Source organism: Nicotiana sylvestris, chromosome 3 (assembly GCF_000393655.2).
Source record: "Nicotiana sylvestris chromosome 3, ASM39365v2, whole genome shotgun sequence".
NCBI lineage: Eukaryota > Viridiplantae > Streptophyta > Magnoliopsida > Solanales > Solanaceae > Nicotiana > Nicotiana sylvestris.
Window position 1 is genome coordinate 16,525,822 of NC_091059.1, and position 23,892 is coordinate 16,549,713.

Sequence of the window (23,892 nt, forward strand, 5' to 3'; positions counted from 1 at the left end):
TTTTCCATCTTTGAGTATGACAAGCTAGGGTTTTCCATCTTCTGACTAAGGTATGACTACTTTATTCTTTGTTTGTGTGTTATATATGGGATTTAGAATTTTTTCTTGTGTGTTTCATATGTAGGGACAAGCTATGCTTTGTTAGAATCCATTAAAGAGTGATATAGTCTATAATATCTTTTTGTATTTTACTACACTAAAGAACAAAATACATTCAGTTAATTTGATAATTTTGATGGTTTTTGTCAGATGGTTGGGTCTTTTTGTATTTTAATACATTAATTTGATAATCTTGGACAATATTTGCTATTTTTTTGTCTACGTTTTGAATATGACTTTATATATACTGATGTGGTCCCTTCTTTGTCCCTTTTTCTATACCTTTACATGTGAAGTCCGTTGAAGATGATTGATAAAGTGGACTTGGTATTTCACTATGGGGGTAACTGAGTCTTTTTCCCCGAGATAGTATATAACAACATGTCGGTGCACACTTTGTCTGGTTATGTCTCTTATCTTGTTAAATATGATTTTTTTGTGAAGAGTTTACAAAAAAGTTAGGGTTTAGCTCTGTCAAACAACTATTAGTGACTGGACCTTCGGGGAGGTACTACTTGGTAACTGATGACGAAGGTGTGAAGACTCTTTAGTGCTTGTTTTCTAAAGACTTCAAGGTGATTAATTTCTTTGTTGTTGATGAGTCTAACTTAAATGTATTTGCCCAAAATATTACTCATCATACAGAGACATATTCTACAGACATTGACGTAGCTTTTGAATGTGAACATAGTCTTGGGGGAAGTGATTTTGACGAATCAGATTGTTTTAAGGATAATTCTATAGAACTTGATGGTATTGTCAAAGAAAGAAAGATAGTTGTAACTGATAAGTTGGAACATTTTAAGGATTTAGAGGTAGGTATGATATTTAAGGATATTGTAGAAACTAGAAGGGCAGTAAACTTCTATGCAATGGTAAATAAAAAAGGGTTGAAATTGCTCAAAACTGATACGACTAGGGCTAGTTACAAGTGTGCTGAAGGCTGCCTTTTTAGACTGTATATTTCAAATGATAAGAAGTGTCCTACCATTAGAATCAAAATATTGAAAGATGAACATACATGTGATCCATGTTTCAAAAATACTAGGGCTGATTAGAATACTTTGGCCCAATTTTTTAAGAAAAAGGTGCAATACAATCCTAAGTACAAGTTACATGATATGAAAACTGAGTTGGAGAGTGGTTTTGATTTAAATATGTCCAAAATTAAGCTCAAAATGTCCAAGGGTTTGGCTCTTAAGAAGTTAGAGGGCAGTTTTGTTGATGACTATAACAAACTCGAGGCATATGAATAAGAAGTAAGACAATCTAATCTGGGCAGTGATGTTGTGATCAATTTATCAAAGAATTCTCTTGAAGAAGGGAAAATAAAGTTCTTAAATATGCTTCAATGCATTGAAAATGGGTGAAAAAGTGGCTTGAGACCACCGATTGGGCTGGATGGTACCTTTCTTAAGGGTAGATTTAAGGGTCAGTTGTTAGTGGCTATTGGTCAAGATTGTATGAACAATTTTATCCTCTTGCATGGGCTGTGGTAGACAAGGAAACTGCCAGGATTTGGGGTTCATTTTTAGAGTGTTTGAAGCTTTCTCTGGAGCTAAATGATGGACAAGGAGTGACTTTCATCTCAGATATGCAAAAGGTAAACACTATAACTTTCATTGTTGATTTCTATTATTCTCTTGTATACACTTATATATTTTACCTTTTATGACTGCTTGTTCCTGTTTTATCGTAGGGTTAACTAATGTTGTGCAGAATATACTTCCTGAAGCTCATCATAGGTATTGTGTAAGACATATTGAGGCAAATTGGCAGAAGAAGTGGAGAAGTAGACATATAAAGAAGTTGTTGTGGTGGTGTGCTTGGAGCACTTATGAAGAAAATTTCAAAGATCAACTAAAAAAGATGGGAGGGCTATGTGTGGAAATTTAAAGTATGACAACTTCTTATTAACTCATTCTTTGGATGACAGAGCAAAGATGGTCCAGATATTGACGATGAGGAAACACAACAATCTGAAACTGAAGTACAAACACAACAATCTGATTACTCTTCTCAAGTCACAATACAACAATTACAAGCATATGGTCTAGATATTGACGATGAGGAAGATCCACCGTTGAGGCCACAAATCATCTCTGAGTCACAATCAATACTTAAGGAAAGAAGGCTGAAAGCAAGACTACCAACTGGGAGTAGAAGGATTCAATTTACTGGGGGTGCAGATGGAGTTTCTATGCCGACAAACTTGCCTTACTCACCAACTAAGGCAACTTGGAAGGGGAAAGCTGCAGTTACACTTAGCCAGCTCTAAGCTGAAGTAAGAAAAAAGAAAAAGAAGATGGAGCCAAATGGGGGAGGAGTCCCTGTACCAAATGCTGAAATTTAGCATAAGTTGGCTAATTATTATTGTGAAAAACTTAAGGAACTTAGCTTATGGATGACTATTATGCACAAAACTATTAATTTTTGGTGAATTTTATGTTGGTTTAACTGATACGCATATTATCTTGGTTTGGTGGATATGAATGTCTGTTTGTTTAACTATATTCCAGTGTGGCTATGTAAATATGTGATTATTCAGCATTGTTGCTGCCATAACCATGTAGTTATTCAGCAGTATTGGTACTATAGCAGTGTTGCTGCCGATCCTTGCAATATTTACTAGTCCAAAGATAATACATCTATTTAGGTTCTAGTATCAGTAGTTAACTACTTAATTCCAAGTTAGATGAGGGGACCAAAGACATTACTATTTCTTGATGTTTCTAATTGTCGGATTGAAGTCACAGATTTCTTTAATGGCATATGGTTTGTCCATGAAGTGTAAGCTAGCAAATATATGAAGTAGTAGAAAGAAATACTTGTTTTGTGTGGATCATCCTAAGTGATGACAAAACTACAAAATGACTTGTACAATTTCTAACAGGGGACCAATAACTCTTGTTCAAGATGAATTAACACTTAGCTGATCAACAAAAGCATTTTAATCTCACAAATGGTCTTTTTTCCACTGTTTCATTACAAGGCCTCCTTAGCTGATCAATAGAAGCAGGTCCAAGATAATGTGCATAACCAGATTACAAACTTTTGCAATTATATGGATCACATATTACTCCCTGATCTTAATGTTGCTGAGCAATTACATAACCCCAGAAAGTTCACGCAATGCTGCTGAGAAATTACTACCATAGCATTATAATGTATTTAAATTACAACCATATTTTCAACCATTACATCAGAAATAATACATTGCATATTACAACTATTTTCATCCAACCATTACAATACAATGCATCTAAATTATACAACTAAAATAACCATAAGTAATTACAACCATATTTTCAAGTCTCCCCTCAAAATATGAAACTAACCACAAATCCAATAATGAAACCCAAACACATAAGAAATAATTTTTCCCCATGTTTCCAAGTCTTTCTTTAAAAAGAGCATCCTTTTCCCTTTTCAATTTGTTGATGACAATAATAGCTCTTGGTGGAAATTCATCGTCTTCCCATTCCCAATAACCACATCCAGTTTTCTGCAAATAAAACATTAACATCATAACAAAAATCGATTACAAATATGCCAAAATCTTTGATCCAAATCTGTCGGAATAAGCATTAATTAGAAAAAAAATAGAAAAATTACATCAGGTTTATGACACCTGAAAAAGCGTCTTCCGGGATTCATTTCAGTCCGCGATGTGAGATGGAGTGCAACAACTTCACATCCATACATCCTTCGACGGCTATTTGAAGAACTCGAACATTCCGACATTTCAAAGCAAATGAAAGAAGTAAGAGAGGAAAGTGAGTGGATCAAACAAGATGGAAACGGCATGTTGGATTGAAAAATTAAAGCATAAAAGAAAGAAAGAGGAGTAAGAAGAAGAACCCAGCCAAAAATTTAAAGTCGTACCCTTTTTTAGGGAAGAAAGAAAGAGGAGAAAGAAGAAAATTTGAGGGGAGACCCGTACCTTTTTTCAGAAAAACTCATCAATTAGACAGACATTGACGCAGAAGGAAGGAGAGATGGAAAGCCCAAGTTGGGATTTAGGAAGAAGAGGACAGAAGGAAGAGGGAATGTGGTGGGCGAGAGACGTCTGTTAGGTCTTTTAGAAATGGGCGACTTGGGTCTTTTAGAATTAGGGATGGGTCGGTAGCCTCAGGCTTGAGAAGGGTCATCGTTCCCGGCTGTCCCATGTTTCTTGTATTTCTGCAGGGGGAGCCCAACCCCGCTAATGCCGTGTTTTAGGGTTACAACGAGCTGGCCTCTGAGAGACTAAGTTGAGAATAGCGCTCGCTATCTTTCCAGCCATAGGCATATCTGCTTACTTATCTAGGATCAAGGGCTCTTTACTAATATAATATCATATGGGACACTTCCTTGAAGAAAGCCGTACTCCCATCAGCTTTCAAGTAGATAAAGAAGCCTTGCCAGCCGGTAATAGCCGAAGGCAAAAAGGGGGAGATAGGGAAGAGGAAATTAAGGATAGCCACTCCACTCCATAGATAGCGTCGGGTTCGGTATTAGTTAATTAAAAAAAAAGAAAATGTTGGTTCCGTCTAATAAGTGCATGGATGCACAACTATTGGACGGTTTGGACATATTTGGGCCAAACTAATAGCGACAGACATATTTGTCCTAATTTGGATAGTTTAATGGCATATTTGGACTTTTTCCGTAAAATAAATGAGGCCTCAGTATCCTAATAACCCCTTTGATGTACCTATTAAAACAATCTAACTAGCTATATCCTTTAAAGTTTAAACTAAACAAATAAAATAAAAGAGAAACAAGAACATAGAAGAATAAAAAGAAGAAACCAAAAGAAAAAGGGGAAATGGTGCATAAAAATTATCGTCTTTCTTTAAGGCGTACACGAAAACACCTTGAAATGGGAAACGGCGTTTAAAGCTGGGGTTGCAAATACAGGTAGATAGAGAAGCTGAAGAAGCAAATAGCAGAAGCGGCAGATGCAGTGCCCCTCCTGACACTCTCCCCATAACCTACACTCCCACATAAATACACACCAAAATCCTATCTGTAAAAATCTTTAATTTTTGTTTTTTGGGTATGTGTGAAAAAATGACAAAAAATATAGCAGCTATTTATTGAACCCAATTTTCCCATTTCACTCTTCACTCTTTCTCTATCTCTCTCTCTCTCTCTCTCTCTTTTTATCTTCAATCAATTCCCGATCTTTCTTTTGTAGCTGAAAAAGATTTGCATCTATAAATTATTTTAACTATTTTCTTGTGGGGTTGCTCTTTTGGGAAGTGTTAGTGGTTATGGCGATTGCAGCAGCAGCTGTTATCGTTCCATTGGGTGTTCTCTTCTTCATTTCCGGTCTTGTTATCAATCTTATTCAGGTAAAACTCTTGATTCCCACGATTTGGGTATTTTTTAATTGTGTCTTTTCTTTTTCTTTTTGGATTAGATTTGTCTGGATTTGAGGGTACAAACAACTTTTCATTTGACAATGTTGCGATCTAGTTAAGCAATTAATTTTATTACTTGGGAATTGCTATGTAGGCTATTAGGTTTCTGGGTTTTCTCTCTCCTTGAATGAGATTTTTTTTTTGTTTATTTTTTTGGGGTTTTTTGATTAAATGTTAAAAAATGAATTACATGTGAGTTTCTGCTTTTTCTGGTTCAGGCTTTGTCTAAAATTGGTGAAGGTAATGGATTGATTTGTGGTTGTTGGTTGTATCACAGGCTACTTGCTTTGTCCTTGTACGGCCAATTTCGAAGAGCACATACAGGAGGCTTAATAGAATCGTTGCAGAGCTTTTATGGCTGGAACTCGTGTGGATTGTTGATTGGTGGGCTGGTGTAAAGGTAATGCACCTATGATATATGTCAATATATGTATGAACTTTTGTAGAATAAAGGGTCGCTCTTCCATTGTTTGGAAGCAAGCTGAGTTTTGTTGCACTGGTGTATGTGCTCAGCTTAGCTTATGATGTCTATTGTCACATCCCCTCTCCTCCACCAAAAAAGAAAAATCGAAAAAAGTAACTCCCTGCATTCCAGCTTATGTGATACTATTTCTATATTTGGAAGCAATTTAACTTTGTACTTCCCATTCTATTGTTAACAAGAAACTTTTATAGCCACACAAATGTTATGACATGTTTAAGACCACAAGTTTCAGAAGTCTTCATTTCTTTCTTAAAAGATGTTTCTATGTTTGCATATATTGGAAAGGTTGGAGTAATAAAAGAATAAGACATGGAAGAATAGAAGAGGAACAAGCTATATTCTCTTTTGATGTAATCCCGCTACATTAGGACTTCTATTTGACGTCTCAAGGAATAAGAAATTGCGTGCTGCAAACTGAGACCACTATAAGCTGGGATGAGAATTGAAAGAAACAAATTGATGAGAATCCTCATGATCCTAAAAATCACTAATGAGAGTGTGATGGTCAGCCTAAATGTTTGATTCTTGCTTGAGTATAAATTTTACGACATTATTTACTCTGTAGTTGGTCTTGAGTTATTAGTATTGCAACCTGCATTACAGTTGGCACTGATAGCAATTAGCTAGAAATGAGTCCTTTTTGGTGGTATGCTTGCAGTTTTATCTGTTGCATGCTGTCTTTTAAGCTTTATTATTTATTTACAAAGTACTATATGTGCAAATGCAGTGATCTCATATATTTCTTTGCAAGGAAGGGTATATCCAATTGCCTTATACTTTATTATCAAAATGGTCTAATTGTCCTATGCATCTGAGAACATGTCTTTCAGCCTCATTTTGGATCACAGCCTCATTTTCTGTCAATATGAACTAAGATGTTATGGTATTACTTTAACATTTTTTTTTTCTTGTAATAGCATGGGTGTTTCTTTCGATCACTCTCTACACGGCCTATAGTGATTTCAGTTTATCTACATGACCCTTAGTGATTTCAGTTAGCTTTGTGATCCAAATGAAAGTTTAGAGAGACCAATATGCAAAGTTTTGGAATTTTCGTGGTTAGAAGCTAAGCTGACATCGTAATGTTTCAAAAGCTTTCAATATAGGATTTGTTCTTGAATGTTTAATACCATGTGATCTGTATTTATTCATCATTTTATTTAAAGACATCACTCTTCAACTTCTTTGAAATATTCCAAGTCATACTTTTGCAATTGCAACGAGGTTTCCTTCCCTCGTGCCTCTTCTTATTTGAGTTTCTTATTCTTCTTTTTTATTGGGCCGTATACTGATTGCATTTTTATCCTTTATTTCTTTTAAAATGTTGTGTTGGTGTGTTGGGAAAATAAAATACCTCAACTTCATTTGAGCTATGAGAGACATGATTGAGTTATTTTTTTTTTTTGAAATTGGTAACATTTATGTATTAGATATAAACATGACTACACTAATTCAGTGTAGTCATCCATAATTACAAAAGGGAGTACAAAGAGAGATAGACTAAGTCTCTATAAAGCTCATAAGAGGTCTAAAACATCAAAAATACATTCACTCTCTTCTAAGCACTCCTGTTTACACCAAAAATAAAGAGCGTAAGGCAGCTCATTTTCAACTTTTGTATTGTACTGTGTGTATCTTCAAAACATCTTAGATTCCTTTCTTTCCAAATTGTCCACCATATACATGCAGGGACAATCTTCCATCTCTCCTTCCGGCCAGACTGCATTCCATCTCTTTTCCAACTTGTTAGAACTTGCCTGATTCTCCCTGGCATAACCCATTTGATTCCCCTCAGGTTGATGAATATCTTCCAAATTTGATCTGTGACACTGCAGTGCAAAAAAAGATGGTTGACCGTCTCCTCGTGAGCTTTACATAAGTAACATCTGGACCCTAACTGATATCCTCTCTTAGTGAGATTATCTTGGGTTAGGACAACTTCTCTTGCTAGAAGCCAAACAAAACATGCCACTTTCTAAGGTATTTTAACTTTCCAGATCATTTTCCAAGGCCAACAACCAATCTGATTATTAGAATGGTTGTACTCCTTGTAAGCTGATCTAACAGAGAAAATTCCTTCTTTCCCCCCTTGCCAAAACAACCTGTCTTCATTGTTGGTGGTCCCTCTAAACTGTTCTAGAGTGTTATAGAAATCTGTCAGCCTCTCAATTTCCCAGTCATATAGAAATCTTCTATATGTAAGGTTCCATCCTTGACCTGTCCAAAGTTCTCCAACAGAAGCTCTTTGTTGTTGATTCAGGTTGTAGATGTCCGAGAATAGTTGCTTTAAAGTTCTCTGTCCAAGTCATTTATCTTCCCAGAAGGATGTTTTCATTCCATTTCCAACTCTGAGACTGGAATTGTTTCTGAACATTGGCCATTGAGTTATTATTTTTGACTTGTTTTTCAATTGGGTTTTCTTTTTATGCATGTCTTATGAGAACTCTTTTTTCATTGATGAGGTTTTCTGTTTGCAGATTAAAGTATATATGGACCCAAAAGAATTTAATTTAATGGGTAAGTTAAATTTATTTCAATTTTATGCTGCAGATCTTATGATAATATTGTCATTTGCTTTCACGTGATTGTTATTATTGGTAAACATTGATCTTTTCAGGTAAAGAACATGCTCTTGTCATTGCAAATCACAGAAGTGACATAGATTGGCTTGTAGGTTGGATCTTAGCTCAGGTTTGTATTGACAGTCAATAAAGTTACTTGGGATACATTAGAATGTTCTAGATTCATTCAATATGTTTAGGTTAGTAGCATGAAATATTCTTCTCAATTTGATATAATTAGGAATCTCCACATGTAGAATTTCCTTTTTAATAACTTTTCTTACTTTATATGTCTATACTTAAACTTATTTCAGGTTGTCTAAACTCTTATATAAGGAACTATCTTGTATATCTTCTACAACCAATTCAAGTTCCATTTTATTTGTCCTCTATTTTCAAAGTTTGGACCACATTCCGCAGGGATTGGATACCTATGTGTTGAATGTACCCTTAAGCTAGGCGATGTAATATATAAATGTGTGCTTGTCACCCCTATTTGCATTTATGCATGTTAACTATGAATCGCTTGGAAACAAGTAATTTTGGAGGAAGTTTAATCTTACTACGGAAGTTAATTAATTTTGAAAGATGCTCTGATACATGATAAAAATATGGTCTTTTCATATTATAAGTCATAGCTGTTTTTCATTTGACCTCTGCTTATCAATTCTTGGATCTTTCAATTGCAGCGATCTGGTTGCCTTGGTAGCTCATTAGCTGTAATGAAGAAATCATCAAAACTCCTTCCAGTAAGTAGTTGAAGAAATATTATGAAGATTTTGCATCTTTTTAAGACTGAATCTTGTTTTTATCCATTGCCCACCAATTGCTTTTAGAATGTATGGAGCTCTCATCCAAGATGGTGTTGGTTAATAGTATATTTTTCTGGTTTCCACAGCTCGTGAAGTTTACTGTGCATAAAAGTACAAAGGAATTGATGATAAATTAGATGTTTATTCTACTTGCAAAAAAAAAGGATGTTTATTCTCTGCTGTAGTATTAGTTTCAACCTCGAGGGAAAGAGGCTGTTATCTTCATTTATTTGAATACAGTGGTAGAAAGTCATGATGATGCCTGGAATTCGGCTCAGTTTTTTTGTTGGTGAAGGTGATAGACCTGTAATCTTTTTTGCTTGAATTTCTTTGAAATTGCTTCCTCCAAACCCAATTTATGTGACATCCTATCTGGTTTGACAATCAGAAAATGTTATACGTTATTTCACTAATAACATTATGTCATACAACTTTTACAGAGTTACAAGACTTCAAATTCACATAACTAGTTAATTTTTAAACTTTGATACGGTGTTTCTCTATCAAAAATAAATACTTTAATATTTTGTTCCACTACTACTAACAAATTACGTAAGTCAAGTTAACATTTTAAGTTCCGTATCTAGTCAAACACCATCAATAAAATGGCAAGATGGAGTATATGCTTATTGTATATGTCTCTCTCTTGGTTTATGTCCGTGCAGTTGATTTCCAGAGTATGATCAGTAATATCGTGGATTCTGCAGGTAATTGGTTGGTCCATGTGGTTCTCCGAGTATCTTTTCCTTGAAAGAAGCTGGGCCAAGGATGAAAGAACATTGAAGGTATGGTTAAGCCAGATCACTTGCAGACACATTTAAATATAAATTTGGGCATCCTAATTCTTTAAAAGCTGTGTGGCCACAAGGAAGCAAATCAAAGATAGAGTTGTCTATATGCTTTTATTTGATGCATAACACATATTTGGATATACTTTCTGTTTCCTTTGGCTCATTGATGTGAGTTTTGGTGTCTGCTTTTATTATTCCAAATTACCCTGACTGTGATTTTATACATTGGGTGTCCGATCTGCAGTCAGGTCTTCAACGGCTAAGTGATTATCCTTTGCCTTTCTGGCTGGCACTTTTTGTTGAAGGCACCCGCTTTACACAAGCAAAGCTTTTGGCTGCTCAAGAATATGCTACTTCAGCTGGGTTACCTGTTCCAAGGAATGTATTGATTCCTCGCACTAAGGTGGGCACCAGTATTTCCTTCTTTCTCCACGTAGATCATATTTCTAGAGGTAGAGTTTACTGATTGTTTCTTTTGAATTGTCAATATGATGATAGATCTGTCTCTCCGTACTCGTTGACCAAAGCACCTTGCTAAACGTTATTTTTGTTGGGACAATCAAATTGTGATTCTATCCTTGTTCTTTTCCCCCAATATGTTCTTTTGCTTTTTTTTTGGGGGGGGGGGGGTGGGGGTTCAAAATTTGGGTAATCAATATCTGCTCTTCGTTTTTTTTAATTATGGTGGTGTTTGGGCCTGTTTGCGTGCACCACTGGGTACATGCTACCAATACCAAGTAATGCTATCCACCTAAGCTTAGACAGATGGAGAGAAATTATCTAACGGCAGTTTTGCCTCTACTGGGAAGGGTGATTATTGTTTTTTGAAGATCCAAGAAGAATACTGTCAAACAATATTCTCCCTCACAAGGAGAAGCTAAGTTGGCCATGAGGAACTTCCCTAGCCTAAATTAGTTGGGGGTATAGTTTCTTCTGCAGTGTGTAAAACATATGAAAACCTTCTAGATATCAAAGACGCGGCTCGCAATTGTAATAGTTAGTGTGTCTTGAAAAAGGGAATAACAAAATGAAAGAGAGAGAAAGGGTGCCATATATTGAAACCATAGCAATCTAAATACATTGTAAATATTTTTGACTAACATCTCTTTGTTGCTATATTAATAATGCACTTACCATTTCTATAAGAAAAGAAATTGTGTCAATCTAAATAAGCAGGCTGATGCTTTTGGATTCACGTATTGTACATGTCCAAGGTTGCGTCTGATGCAATACACCACCCATTAAGGCGTCCAAACAGATTTTTCTGAAGTTTATAATGGATTCTATTCTACTTTAACGTGGTTCTTTCATTGCATTGCTGTCCTTAGTGTTTCCTGAAGCATTCTGTATTCATTTTATGTTGATTTCAGGGTTTCGTTACTGCAGTAAGTCATATGCGCTCATTTGTTCCAGCTATTTATGATGCAACAATTTGCATCCCCAAAAGTTCACCTGCACCTACAATGCTGAGACTCTTCAAGGGGCAGCCTTCTGTGGTAAATAAAACTATCCATTAAATTGGAACGTTGGTATTCTGTTTACGTATTTCCAGTCATTTATAGCATCAGAATACTGGAAAAAAGGTTCTAGGAAACTTCTAGTTGTCTAGTTCTTGCTTGTGATTGTCACCACTGGTGTGATGTGGGAGTTCCTACGGATGCCAATGGAGGGGATGGGAGGGAAAGCTTGGGAAATTATAAAAAAAAAATTGGTTTAAAAGAGGAGGGAAAAAAAAAGAAAAAGAAAGAGAGTTGCTGAACATAGGAAAGCATGAGAAAAGAGAAGTTTAGAGATGATGAGAGGAATGGCAAAGCATATGTTAAAGCAAAGAACATGACAGCCCTAGTGTAAATAAGCAAACTAGATTTTTTTACTGTTTATACATAATTCTGTTTACGTCATTCCAACTGGCGAATAGATTTGTCCATGGGAGTCTTTTGAGATTTATCTCCCCTTGCATATCTGGGATAAATAGATTCTAGAATGTGATACCCTATGAGAAATCGTAAAGCTAAACTTACATGTATTTGGTCAACCATCAGTGCTCCGGTCTGGAAAAATGTTGCAATAATGAAACAATATATAAACTACGCTGAATTTAAAATCAAAAGAAATTGGAATTGTGCATATCAACTTTCATGGATGTTAATGGAGTCCACAGAATAAAGCCTTGTATCTTTGTGGCTAAAAATATAACTTGTCTTATAGTACTTAAATTTGCTGGGCTTAAAATGTATGTACCAAGAGTCTTTTTTGTCTAGTGTTTAGCTATTTATTTGCTATTGTGCAGGTGCATGTGCACCTCAAGCGGCATGAGATGAAGGATATGCCTGAAAATGATGAGGCCATTGCCCAATGGTGCAGAGATGTCTTTGTGGCCAAGGTTGTCCTTTCTTCTTGTTAAATCTCCTTACCAGAAAATTAACTGTGGAAACAATCCTCTCTCGTGCTTATTTGTGATGTCTGTGAAAAGCATTCAATCTCCTATAGATGAGTCTCTCATATTTTTGGTGTTGTCTGGTGACCTGCTCTTCCACCAGGACAAGTTATTGGATAAGCATATTGCTGAAGACACTTTCGGGGAAGAACAGCTGCAAGACATTGGCCGCCCAGTGAAATCTCTTGTGGTATGGCACTTTCCAATATTGCTGGCGAATTTGTGTATATTTTGGTTCTATTTGTATATCAAATAACTCTTTTCTCTCCTGAATATCAGGTTGTTGCATCTTGGGCATGCATTCTTATCTTAGGAACCATAAAATTTTTACAAGCAACTGCCTTATTGTCGTCATGGAAGGGTGTTGCAGTTTCAGCTGCTCTCATGGCTGTTGTTACAGTTCTTATGCAAATTTTGATCAATTTCTCCAAGTCCGAACGCTCTACAGCTGCCAAGGTTGCACCAGCAAAGGAAAAGAATGTGAATCAGCCTACAGGGAATGGGCAGGAAAAAAAGGACTAATTAAGTGATGATATGTGATTTTCATCCGAGATAGCGAATGATCCATCCCTCAATTTGTAGCCTTAATCACGAGAATTAGAAGATGATGTTTGTGTTAATATAGTTACTTGCTTGTCTATTTTATAAACGTGTAATTTTGGCCACAGTGAACGAAATTTGTGCTCGTCTTTGTATCTTTAAGATGCAGTCAATAGATTAATTGTTATTCACTCAAGTCCACAATGTTGGTAAACTGCATAGCTTTATGCTGGCATAGTAGTTGAATTGTGTCTGTTATCGATGTCCTATCATTAACTGGGAAGTGATGAGCCACATGAATTGTATCCTTATTTTTGTTTTGTTGCTGAGTATTAGGTTTGATATTCCAAGTACCCTTTATCATCAAAGATTGTTTACCTTGAAAATTTGAAAAACTGCTACTAGACTAGATTATTACTTGTATCAGCTGGGAGTGGGTTTTGGCACCTTGAAATGCAAGATGACCTATCTTTTTAGATCGAATATACACCAACAAAGTATCCATGCCATGCTGCATGCCGATGGAGCTGAAGCTGCCAGGCCAGAAAACATAAGAGAGTAAAAGCTGTGTTGTGACATACACGGCGTGAAGATCATCTTGAATTTCCAAATGACCGCTAAGGTATCGGTAGAACCCAATAGCTTTGAGTTAGACCCTATATTTGTATTAAAGAGTTTACTTAATATGTATAAATATTCTCTCTCGAACTCAATTGTTGTTGTCATAGAATTCAGAACCCATACGCTTAAATCTTGGACAGTCCCCTGACCAGTTGAAGGTATGGATGATGAGAAAAGCTTTTCTTAGATGTGTAGTGGCATCTGTAGGTATGAAAATTTATCAAGTGCCTTTTGGAGCACTTTGGACCAGCTCAAACAATATAATGAAAATTGAATAGTGCAATTTAACTTGCCTTATTTTAACTTGTTACTAATCCCATTTATTATGGAAAATTACGTGTAATTACTTTCTTTTTAAATGATCTGACAGTCTAAAACTTCTACGCTCTCACTTTATAGAAGTTAAAATCGATGGCTAATAGTTCAAAGTTGAATTAGAGTCCCTGAAAGATGATAAGTGATACCACAAAATGGCTGTGCATCCATGAATGATCAGAAATCAGCAACAATGGGAAAAAAGAAGTGCCGGAAAGGGAGCCAAGGTTCATGAAAATTTTGAACTTTCAATAACATTCAAAAAAATCTAAATCATTACCTCTGAGATTTACCTAAGATATCTACATTTGGTTTGTAAACCAATCTGAATTTCTGATCCTGTGAAACAAAAAAGGTTCCGAAAGACAGTAACCTGAGCACGCCATTATCTACCGAGGCATGACATCAAAATTGGAACTCAGTGCTCCGTCAGCCTTCGAGTCAACTTCCATGATACACAAGTGAATACTTCTATCGAAAATCTGATGAGGGTTTTCCTCAAAGAAAATGCATGACCAACAGAAACGATCATCCTCATGCATGTCTAGCACTGTTACCATGCAGCTGAGAAGCTCTTAGACTAGGCTCTTCCTAAAGTAACATAAGATGCCGGAAATTATTCGCATCCTGTAAATTACCAAAATGCAAAACTGGAGGATAAAGGACAAACCTGCAGACCATATGAGAAACTCGGCTGCCTAAAATCCAGATGCCCCTGAATGAATGGAAGAAACATTTCATTCTCTGAATCGTAATATATAGCCAAGAATGTTAAAGTAGTAGCATAACATACTAGTCCAGGAATGCTTTGTTGAGACCCGAAAAACCCATCATGGCCAGGTGCAATTGTATTGAGTTGTCCCTGCAGCATGATTAGAATATATCTCGTTTACATGGATGTGAATCTTGTAAGAAAATCCAATTCAATAGACCAATATCACATACCAGTCCCTGCATATTCTGCTGGTTAACATAATAGCCATCATGGGGAGGTTCCATCAAATTCAACTGTATCTACCAGTGAACACGAATTAGAGATCATAACAGTAGAAATCGTCAAATTTTACCTGTAATGACTCATTCCATTTTTGCAAGAATAAAGTAACAGTCATGAATGTGATCTAGGGAAATATTGTAACCTACCAGTCCCTGCACATTCTGCTGTGTGCCATAATAGCCATTTAATGTCATTCCACCCACACTAAGATTATCCTATAATCAGCAATTTAAAATTAGTATATCACCAAAGTCTCACACGAGCGAAAATATTATTACTCCAGACAAAAAGGGCCTGTGGCAAGTGCTAATATTTTTGAAAAGGCTTAAACTACTTACTGCTAATAGAAAAAGGAGTTCTCACACACTGACAGCATTTCTTATCATGCTAAGGGGTTCCTTACTATGAACATGTAAATATGCAATAAATAATGAATAAATCGCTAAGAGACAAACCATCTGCTGCAAGCTATCTTGAGCTTCAACTATTGCAGCTTCTGGTTCAGTGTGCACCTGAGACACCATTATTTTAATGTGGTTATATCAGTGGAGCCAAATTATTATAACAAGTTATGCTAAAAACAATTAATGATCCTAGAACCAACCTTCCGTTTCTTGTTTGTAATTTTCTTCCTACTTGTTTTGGTAGCATGAATCCCTTGAGTATCTTGTTCAAGATCACGAAGTCCAATAGCACTGCTGCTACATTCTGTTAATGTAGAACTTCTATTGTTAACATTCACACAGTCCTTTAGAGCTTCATCTAGGACACGGAAGGCAATACCGTAACTCTCCTCAGATAAGGAACCCTCCTCACCCAGTTCAATTGCCCTTCTACATAGATCGTTGTATCTTTGCACCCTTGTTATTCTTTCGGTCCCCTCAAGCAACAACTGTCTATTCTTTGCATCTTTGGTCCACCTCTTCAAAATATATTGAGATGGGATGCTTGGAAGACCACAGATCTGAAGAACATTCATTGCATGCCTACAAAGGAAACCTTTGTATTCAAATAGAAGGCACGAACAAGAAACATCTGATTTTGCCTCATTCCACGTCACCATAAAATTTTCATTTTTCTCGCAGTCATTAACTCTAAAAGTTACAGTTTCCCCATTTTCAGCTTCCTTCTTTGGATGGCACCCAACTACACCCAACACTTCAACTTGAAATTTCCTAAATATAGCATGTGTATAAATTGTTGACATCTGCTTTTCCCAAGGTGAAGGTGATTTTAAAGCAGGATGTTTCTGCAATATCTCAAAGTCTGCTACTGCTTCCTCTTCATATCTATTTTGCAGAATCATTCCATATTGTCTCATAAACTCTTTGAGACTAATTTTCTTATGAATGTACTTGTCAAAGAAGGAGCTTATACTCTCTGATCGTTGAGCTGTTGACATTCCAGCAAAAAAACTCCCTCTCATGTAAGCTGGAACCCACTTTCTGCGCTCCTCATACAGGGTATGAATCCATTCATTCTCTTGCAGTTCAAATCTGCTGACCATCTTCCACCATCTTAAATCAAATTGTTCATCAGTTACTGACTTAAATATACATTTGCTGAATTTTTCCATGAAATTCTCATGCTGCTTTACGACATGAGCAAGAATATCCGGAATTCTTTCAAGCACATGCCAAAGCGCAAAGCAGTGACGTGAACACGGGAAAACTTCTTCAATAGCTGCTTTGAGTGACTTATCTTGATCAGTGATCATCACCTTCGGAGCCTGCCCACCGACTGCCCTAAGCCACGTCTTCATCAACCACACAAATGTTGGTTTGGTCTCATCTGCTACAAGTGCACATCCAAGCAACATAGGTTGACAATGATGGTTTACCCCAACAAAAAGAACAAACGGCATCTTCTCATTGCTTTTCGTATAGCTGGTATCAAAGAAAACCACATCACTAAAGCTGACATAGTCTTTCCTACTTTTGGCATCAATCCAGAACAAGTTCCTTAAGCGTTGATCTTCATTGAGATCAATCGCATAAAAGAAGTATGGGTTCTCTCTCTGGATATGCATGAAATACTCGAGCATAACTTGCGCATCTCCCTCTTCTAATGACAAGCACCTGCCTCTATCTAACTGGTAATTTAAATCGTTAGTTAGCAAGCCAACTTCTTGACTTCCACCACATTGTCTAGACATCTCAACATACATCTTTCTTGTTCGTTCACTAACAGCATGAAGAATATCAATGTTATTTTTCTCAGCAAGTTTAACATTCCTGTGAATACGGAAATGATAAGCCAAGGCTGGTAAAAGCTCATGATTATGATCCTTTATAAACTCATGGATATACCATTTTCCATCTCGCTTTCTCTTAACATGCATGCTTGCTTTGCAATCGGTCTTCTTGACGCTGGGACGTCTACTAGTGCCAGCATCTGATTCCGGAGTCACGCCATATCTAGAACATGCAAATTTAGCATCAATAAATTCTTTTGATTTCTTTGAGCGACGGCTGTTCTTAATCGAGGTAGTGAATCCCATGGACTTGGCATATTCTTGGTAGAATGCATACGCAGCCTCGTGGGACTCAAATTCAATCCCATCACGTGGCTCCAAATCTGCATTTCCTTCTACTCCGGTAATGCTTCTCTTAGGAGAAGTGGCAACTCCACCATCCCTATTGTGACATGTGTTGTCTACGGCATCAACCATATCACCAATCACTTGAAGACTATTTTGCACGACAACTCCATGATCAACCATCTTTTGGACAACATTTCAGTTGTTTTTACTTAATCATGTGTTCTTCAAGGGCTATATCCATGAGAAATCAATCTTCTCCAACAATAGCCGGAGAGGAAAAATGTCAACTCAGTACTAAAATATTCCTTTTTTGTTGATAGGTCTGCACTGAACATTATAAAAATATGCAAAAGTTTCAGTTGTGAAGAAACTTTAACAATCAATGAAAGTTGACCTGAATCTTATTTACATTCACAAAGTTCAGCAACCAGGTTGAACCCCCAGTCTAGCACCCACTAGCAACAATGATTTTGATTTAATCCTAATACCACAATAAACAAATGAGTTCTACTTTTAACAAAAGTTTGTCAGCAATAGCATACAAAATAAGAGAATCCTTTTCAGCTATACTAAAGCCAGGACATTTTGAATTCAAAATAGATATCACATGAAGTGGAGTAAAATAATAACAACAAACTGCAATATGTCATAAAATTTTCTTTAGTGGAGTCATTTCACTCAAAGGATCAGTTTGCAAGCAGCTCAGCCAAAAACAAAACATGCTGTTGGCGAATTTACAAAACCAGTAAAGAAAGCATCATGCCCATCAAAGGAAATCTGATATCCTACCACTTGCTAATTAATTATAAGAAACCGAGCTTTCTTGCAATCTCAATCTAAACAGTAATTACAAAGTAGAGAAGGGAATGGAACTGACAGTTAAACAAGTCATAAGCTAAAATTATTTAACAGGATGTCCAGCAAATGTTGCTTATACAATGTAATTCACTATGGCTGCAGTATTTCAGCTGTCCATATTCGAGACTTGAGAAACAAAACTCCTCAATGAGCTTGACCAGCATAACCCTCACTCCTGGACGCAGGACAAACTTCTTTTTTCTTAATGGTTAAATCCCACCCCAAAACCCCCTATCCAAGAGCCTAACAATGGCCATTTCCCACTTGGATTCCATTGATGACTTGAGCCCCCACCTTATGTTAGGTCCGACATTAGTTGAGGGACTAAGTTGTAGTCTCCTTATATGGTCTTTGCCAACCCATTCCTCATGAGCGCTTTTGCAGTTGAGTTAGGCTCAATGTCCATTTTTCACATGGTATTAGAGCCAGACCCATCAATCCATGTTGTGTTTCTCAATGTTGGGCCCCGTGTTACATTGAGGGGTTTAAGTCACACATTGGATGACGGAATGGGTTGTGGTCCTTATATGTTCTAGCGCAATCCATCCTCATAAGCTTTTTGGGTTGAATTAGGTGCACTGTCCGTTTCTTCACATGTCGTTACCATTATCCTACCCTTCCTTGCCTGGGGATGTAATAAACTTAGCATACCAAACTACAAACTGATAAAGAAACTCTAGCATGGAGTGCCTTCGACAAAAATACAAAACTACAACCAATATGTATATATATATATATATATATATAAACTAGGGAACTACCAAACCAAGAACTCCAGATGCACAAATGTAAACAAAACAAGGCATAAAGGAATAAACAAAAGCGGAACAGGGAACGGCAAGAAGATTAAAAATACCTGCTTAAATATCAGAAATTACCATAGTGTCAAAAGAAACTTGGGAAAACATGATAATCTATTTTGTTAAAAAAAAAAAAAACCTCAAATTACAAAGAGTTAAAAGCTCAAAAACAACTAATTTACTGAAGAGAAGTTGGGAAAAACAAAAGGCATAAATAAGAAAGCAAAACAGAAAACAGGAAATCAATGGTGATGAATTCCACTTTATCAACTGAAAATCAACAACACGAAGAAGAAGATGACCCACTGAAACTTTTCCTGAGCGATTCACTAACCTTGCAATTGGTCGTAGAATCATATGAATGTTAGGGTTTAAGCAAAGTGAAATAAAAATCAAATTTTTGGTAAAACTGAAACTTTCTCTAACCTTTTTCCAATGTGATTGAAAAAGCTTCTGAGGCGTGATGGGAAACTGATTGCAATGAATCAGAGGAACCCCACGTCTTCGATTCTGAGCGAGTTGCAGTGCTTTGTTGTATTGTACCTTCTAAGCTCCAAGATGTTGTACATAATTAATTGAAACAACATGTGTAAATTTTAAAGAGAAAGTAATGAATGACTTCTTATTTTTTAAATATAAAATATTTTGAAACAAATTTATCTATGCGACTCCTATTTAGAACCGGGGAGTATATATTTTCTTTTATTTTCTCCAACCTTGTGGTATTAAATTCAAGATATTGAACACTGCAATTTTATGAAAGGACAAAAATCATTTAAATCCAATTAAATTTCTCTTCTAGCTTTGAGCAATAGACATCCTTTTTTCATATCTTAATTGAGTTTTATAAATATCTATGTTACCATTTAAATTATCGACCTTCATTTTACCTTCAAAATTATCAACTTCTATTTTCCCTTTTTACTTTGATAAATGATATATTTTTCTTTTTTAATCTTTGTAAACTTGCCTATTGAACAAATAAATTTCATTTTTGAAAAAATAAAAGTGAAAAATAATAATTTAGCATTTAAGTTAATAACATTGAATAATAAAACAAATGAGAAGAAAAAAACTTCTATAACAAAAATAATTTGCTCGAATAAGTAATTTAATAATTGAAAACCAAATCCAAAAAATCTATTAAAAATTGAGGGGAAAAAAAAAAGGAAAGTGAGACCTTTATAATACATACACAATGCATGTAATACAAAATATATTACTAATAAAAATAGAGGTGGATGTTGTAACAAATTCTTAAAATAATTTCTATTTATACTTTAAATAAATTTTAAACTATAATTTAATAAATATTTTATTAACGATAACCAAAAATAAAAAATCTATGTACATAAGAGAGAATCAGAGAGATAGTAAAACTTAAGTAAATGCTTACTGCACATATATTAATATAATAACAAAAAAATAATGATAAATTTTATAATAAATTTAGTAAATGAATATTTTATTATTGTGATGAACTTAATTAGATAAAACACCTAGGTGTAAGATTTCATATATGATATAACAATATTTGAAAAGAATTACATAAAAGGAATATTGGAAATGTCAACGAAAAATAAATATTATGCAAAACAAAAGGAGAAGAATGTCCATTGTTTAAAGTTGAGGGTTGTAGGGAATTTATTTAACCCAAATATGTAACGATTAAAGAGAAATAAATTTTATGGTAATAGGAAGATATTCCTTTTAGGAACATCTAAAGGGTTTCTATAGTTTTAGTACAAAAAGATGTAAATACGTTTTGAAATGAATAGTATTAAAGGTGAATATAATTTATAAGAACCTTCTAAAACTTAGCGAGAAGAGAACGAGGTAATTCCCTCGTTAAATTGTTCAAATATCGTTGAATAATAAAGCAAATGAGAAGAAAAAACTCTTCTATAACAAAAAGTAATTTAATTAATGGAAACCAAAGTCAAAAAATCTATTTAAAATTGAGAACAGAAGAGAGTAAGACCTTTATAATACATACATAATGCATGTAATACAAAATATATTACTAATAAAAATAGAGGCGCATTTCTAACAACTTCTTAAAAGAATTTCTATTTATATTTTAAATGAATTTTAACTATAATTTACTAAATATTTTATTAATAACAATGAAAAATAAAAAATCTATGTACACGAGGGAGAATAAGAAAGTGAAACTTAAGTAAATGCTTAATGTAATATTAATATAATAACTATAAAAAATAGTGACAAATTTTATAACAAATTTATAAAATGAATATTTTATTTATTGTGAACTTAATTAGGTAAAACACCTAGGTACAAAATTTCATATATTATAACAATATTAGAAAAGTATTTCATAAAAGGAATATTGAAAATGTCAACGAAAAAATAAATATTATGCAGAACAGAAAGAGAAGAATGTTCGTTGTTTAAAGTTGAGGGTCGGAGGGAAATATAGTTTAAACCCAAATACGAAACGATTAAAGAGGAAAATAAATATGTAATGGTGGTAGGAATATTTCCTCTTAGGAACTTTTAAAGGGTTTCTATAGTTTTAGTACAAAAAGATGTAAATACTTTTTGAAATGAATAATATTAAAGGTGAATGCTTATAATTTATAAGAACCTTCTCAAACTTAGTGAGAAGAGAACGAGGTAATGCCCTCGTTAAATTGATCAAATATATGCTTGTCTTTTGTCTAAAATATTTAACCTTTTTGTGAAATATAAATATTGCAAATAAAGAATAACTTTTGCATGTTAAAAAGGGAAGAAAGAAAGAAAAAGGATTTTTTTTCACAAGGATAATATGAAAACTCAACCTATGATGGCTGATGCTGAGCATTTTATTGAATTTACACCTTCAAAACTAAAAAGTTATTTCACTTTCGTCCGCACTATTCCTCTCAAATGGATGTAATCCCTCCAATAAACGAATTAGTCTATGAACAAGATAGACTAATAGCTCAGACAAGTGAACAAGTCTGTAATCCCAAGTACAGTCACACTAGGTTGTTGCCCAGCAACAAATCTATGTAAACAGCACATTGGGGTGTTTGTGGTATGGTCTGGCTCGATTTTTGCGTAAAAAAATCAAACCAATTAAGCCGGTTATTTTAATATTAAAACCAAAATTGAACTAGCATAAATTATTTTAGTATCAATTTTGCAGGTTTGATTGTGTGGGAGGTATCTTAACAGATTATTTCACTCATACAAACATTGCAGATTTGTTTTCATTGTGTACTGACATTGAAGGAAAATCTAAGTTGTGTTCTCTTTTGGAAGGGCTTCCTATGATGATGAAAGAACACTCTGGATGGGAAAAGAATTGATTGACATTGATTGGCAAAATGATTTGCCAGCTACTAAGGTGGTGTTTGAGCTGCAAGATGTGGCGCATCAGCAGGTTGATCCTGCTTAGGGGGATCTGGCTGAGGCTGATTTGTAGAAGGCTGAGACAATTCTTGGGGCTTTGCTCCCGAAGCAACGAAACGAGATTGATGTTATAGGGCACATATTGAGTCGTGACTTGAAGATGCACGGGCATAACTTGACATTGCTTATGAAGAGATGTTACTACTTAAGCGATGTCGGATGATGTTTGATCTGTCGTATGAGAAGGCTGTTGCAGGGCAGGATAGGGCTAGTATTGTGCAAGCGATGATTCATAAGGCACGACGTATGGATTGACAGTTTTACAACTACGAGAATTAACAAGAAACTGCGCTCAATTTTCTTTTATCAAGGTTATGGAAGCTTGTTTGACCTCTAAAGGCTCTTCAGTTGAATTCAGACTATTGATATTTTTTGGCAACATTTATTGTTTTCGTTTGTTGATGCTTTTCGGCAGCATTTGTAGTTTTCGTTTACAATAAAGGGCAATAGTTTCTTTTGATATCATACTTGAAAGTAGTGTTAATGGCATAAATATAGTAGGGATGAGATGTTAATAACCTGCAACAAATAGGTTGGGTTGGTTTAAATAACGCATTTGAGTTCCTCTCACGTACCTGGCTTATATCAACGTTCTTGGAAAACAATCGAATTGAGGTTCAGAGGAGAATTGGCTATTCCATCTTGTGAATTAATCGAGATCAGAATTGAAAAATGAGAGGAATAATCAGTCGATGAAAGAATATTAAATCATTCTGTTTCAATAAATGTACGAGAAACTATTAGGGACAATGAAATAGTAAAGTGATTGGATTTTGTGAGTTGTTCCAACCAGTGTTGAATGTGATTCGAGAATGAATACCACAAGAGTCAGTTCCATGCTCCCTAACAAAACATTTAATCCATGTTTACCATATACTTTGTGACATGTTATTTTCCTACCCTCTATATGTTGTACCCCTTTGAAAGGCACTTGAATTAAGGTAAGTATCTACAACCATAGAAAAATTGAAAGAAAGATGACTAAAAGTGTGTATTTGTTGCTAAAAACCCCGACTACAAGCGGGCCATTTGAAATAAGGCAAACTTGACCAAAAGGTCCATGGCGAAATCATTTTTAACCCGATAGGTGTAGGAAGGGTAATTTTATACCAAATACCATATTTCAGGGACATTTTAGGCCCTTCTCTGTATTTATAATTGGTAATTGATTAGTAGGAGCTGAGAAATTTGCACTTATTATGAGTTT

At 35.2% G+C, this 23,892-nt stretch overlaps 2 protein-coding genes across 4 annotated transcripts; one reads left to right on the plus strand and one right to left on the minus strand.

Annotated features, from left to right (window-relative positions):
- The first annotated feature begins 4,913 nt into the window (after positions 1-4,913).
- LOC104218309 (1-acyl-sn-glycerol-3-phosphate acyltransferase 2) lies at positions 4,914-13,328 on the plus strand. Its single transcript, XM_009768762.2, has 11 exons — positions 4,914-5,438; positions 5,785-5,907; positions 8,469-8,508; positions 8,609-8,682; positions 9,242-9,301; positions 10,072-10,149; positions 10,400-10,558; positions 11,526-11,651; positions 12,446-12,538; positions 12,696-12,782; positions 12,872-13,328. Exons 1-11 carry the CDS (start codon positions 5,358-5,360, stop codon positions 13,112-13,114), a joined length of 1,164 nt encoding a protein of 387 aa, XP_009767064.1. The 5' UTR covers positions 4,914-5,357; the 3' UTR covers positions 13,115-13,328.
- Positions 13,329-14,296: 968 nt separating this feature from the next.
- Positions 14,297-19,848, minus strand: LOC104218310 (protein FAR-RED IMPAIRED RESPONSE 1). 3 transcript variants are annotated; one of them, XM_009768765.2, is made up of 8 exons: positions 19,692-19,848; positions 15,670-17,934; positions 15,521-15,577; positions 15,212-15,280; positions 15,014-15,076; positions 14,862-14,930; positions 14,739-14,783; positions 14,297-14,659 (listed from the first exon to the last, which is right to left on the minus strand). In XM_009768765.2, exons 2-8 carry the CDS (start codon positions 17,785-17,787, stop codon positions 14,603-14,605), a joined length of 2,478 nt encoding a protein of 825 aa, XP_009767067.1. In that variant the 5' UTR covers positions 17,788-17,934; positions 19,692-19,848; the 3' UTR covers positions 14,297-14,602. The 3 variants fall into 3 exon arrangements, with proteins under 3 accessions (XP_009767067.1, XP_009767065.1, XP_009767066.1); XM_009768763.2 differs by having other exon boundaries at positions 15,014-15,082; XM_009768764.1 differs by lacking the exon at positions 19,692-19,848 and adding an exon at positions 19,600-19,685 and having other exon boundaries at positions 15,014-15,082.
- Positions 19,849-23,892: the final 4,044 nt, after the last annotated feature.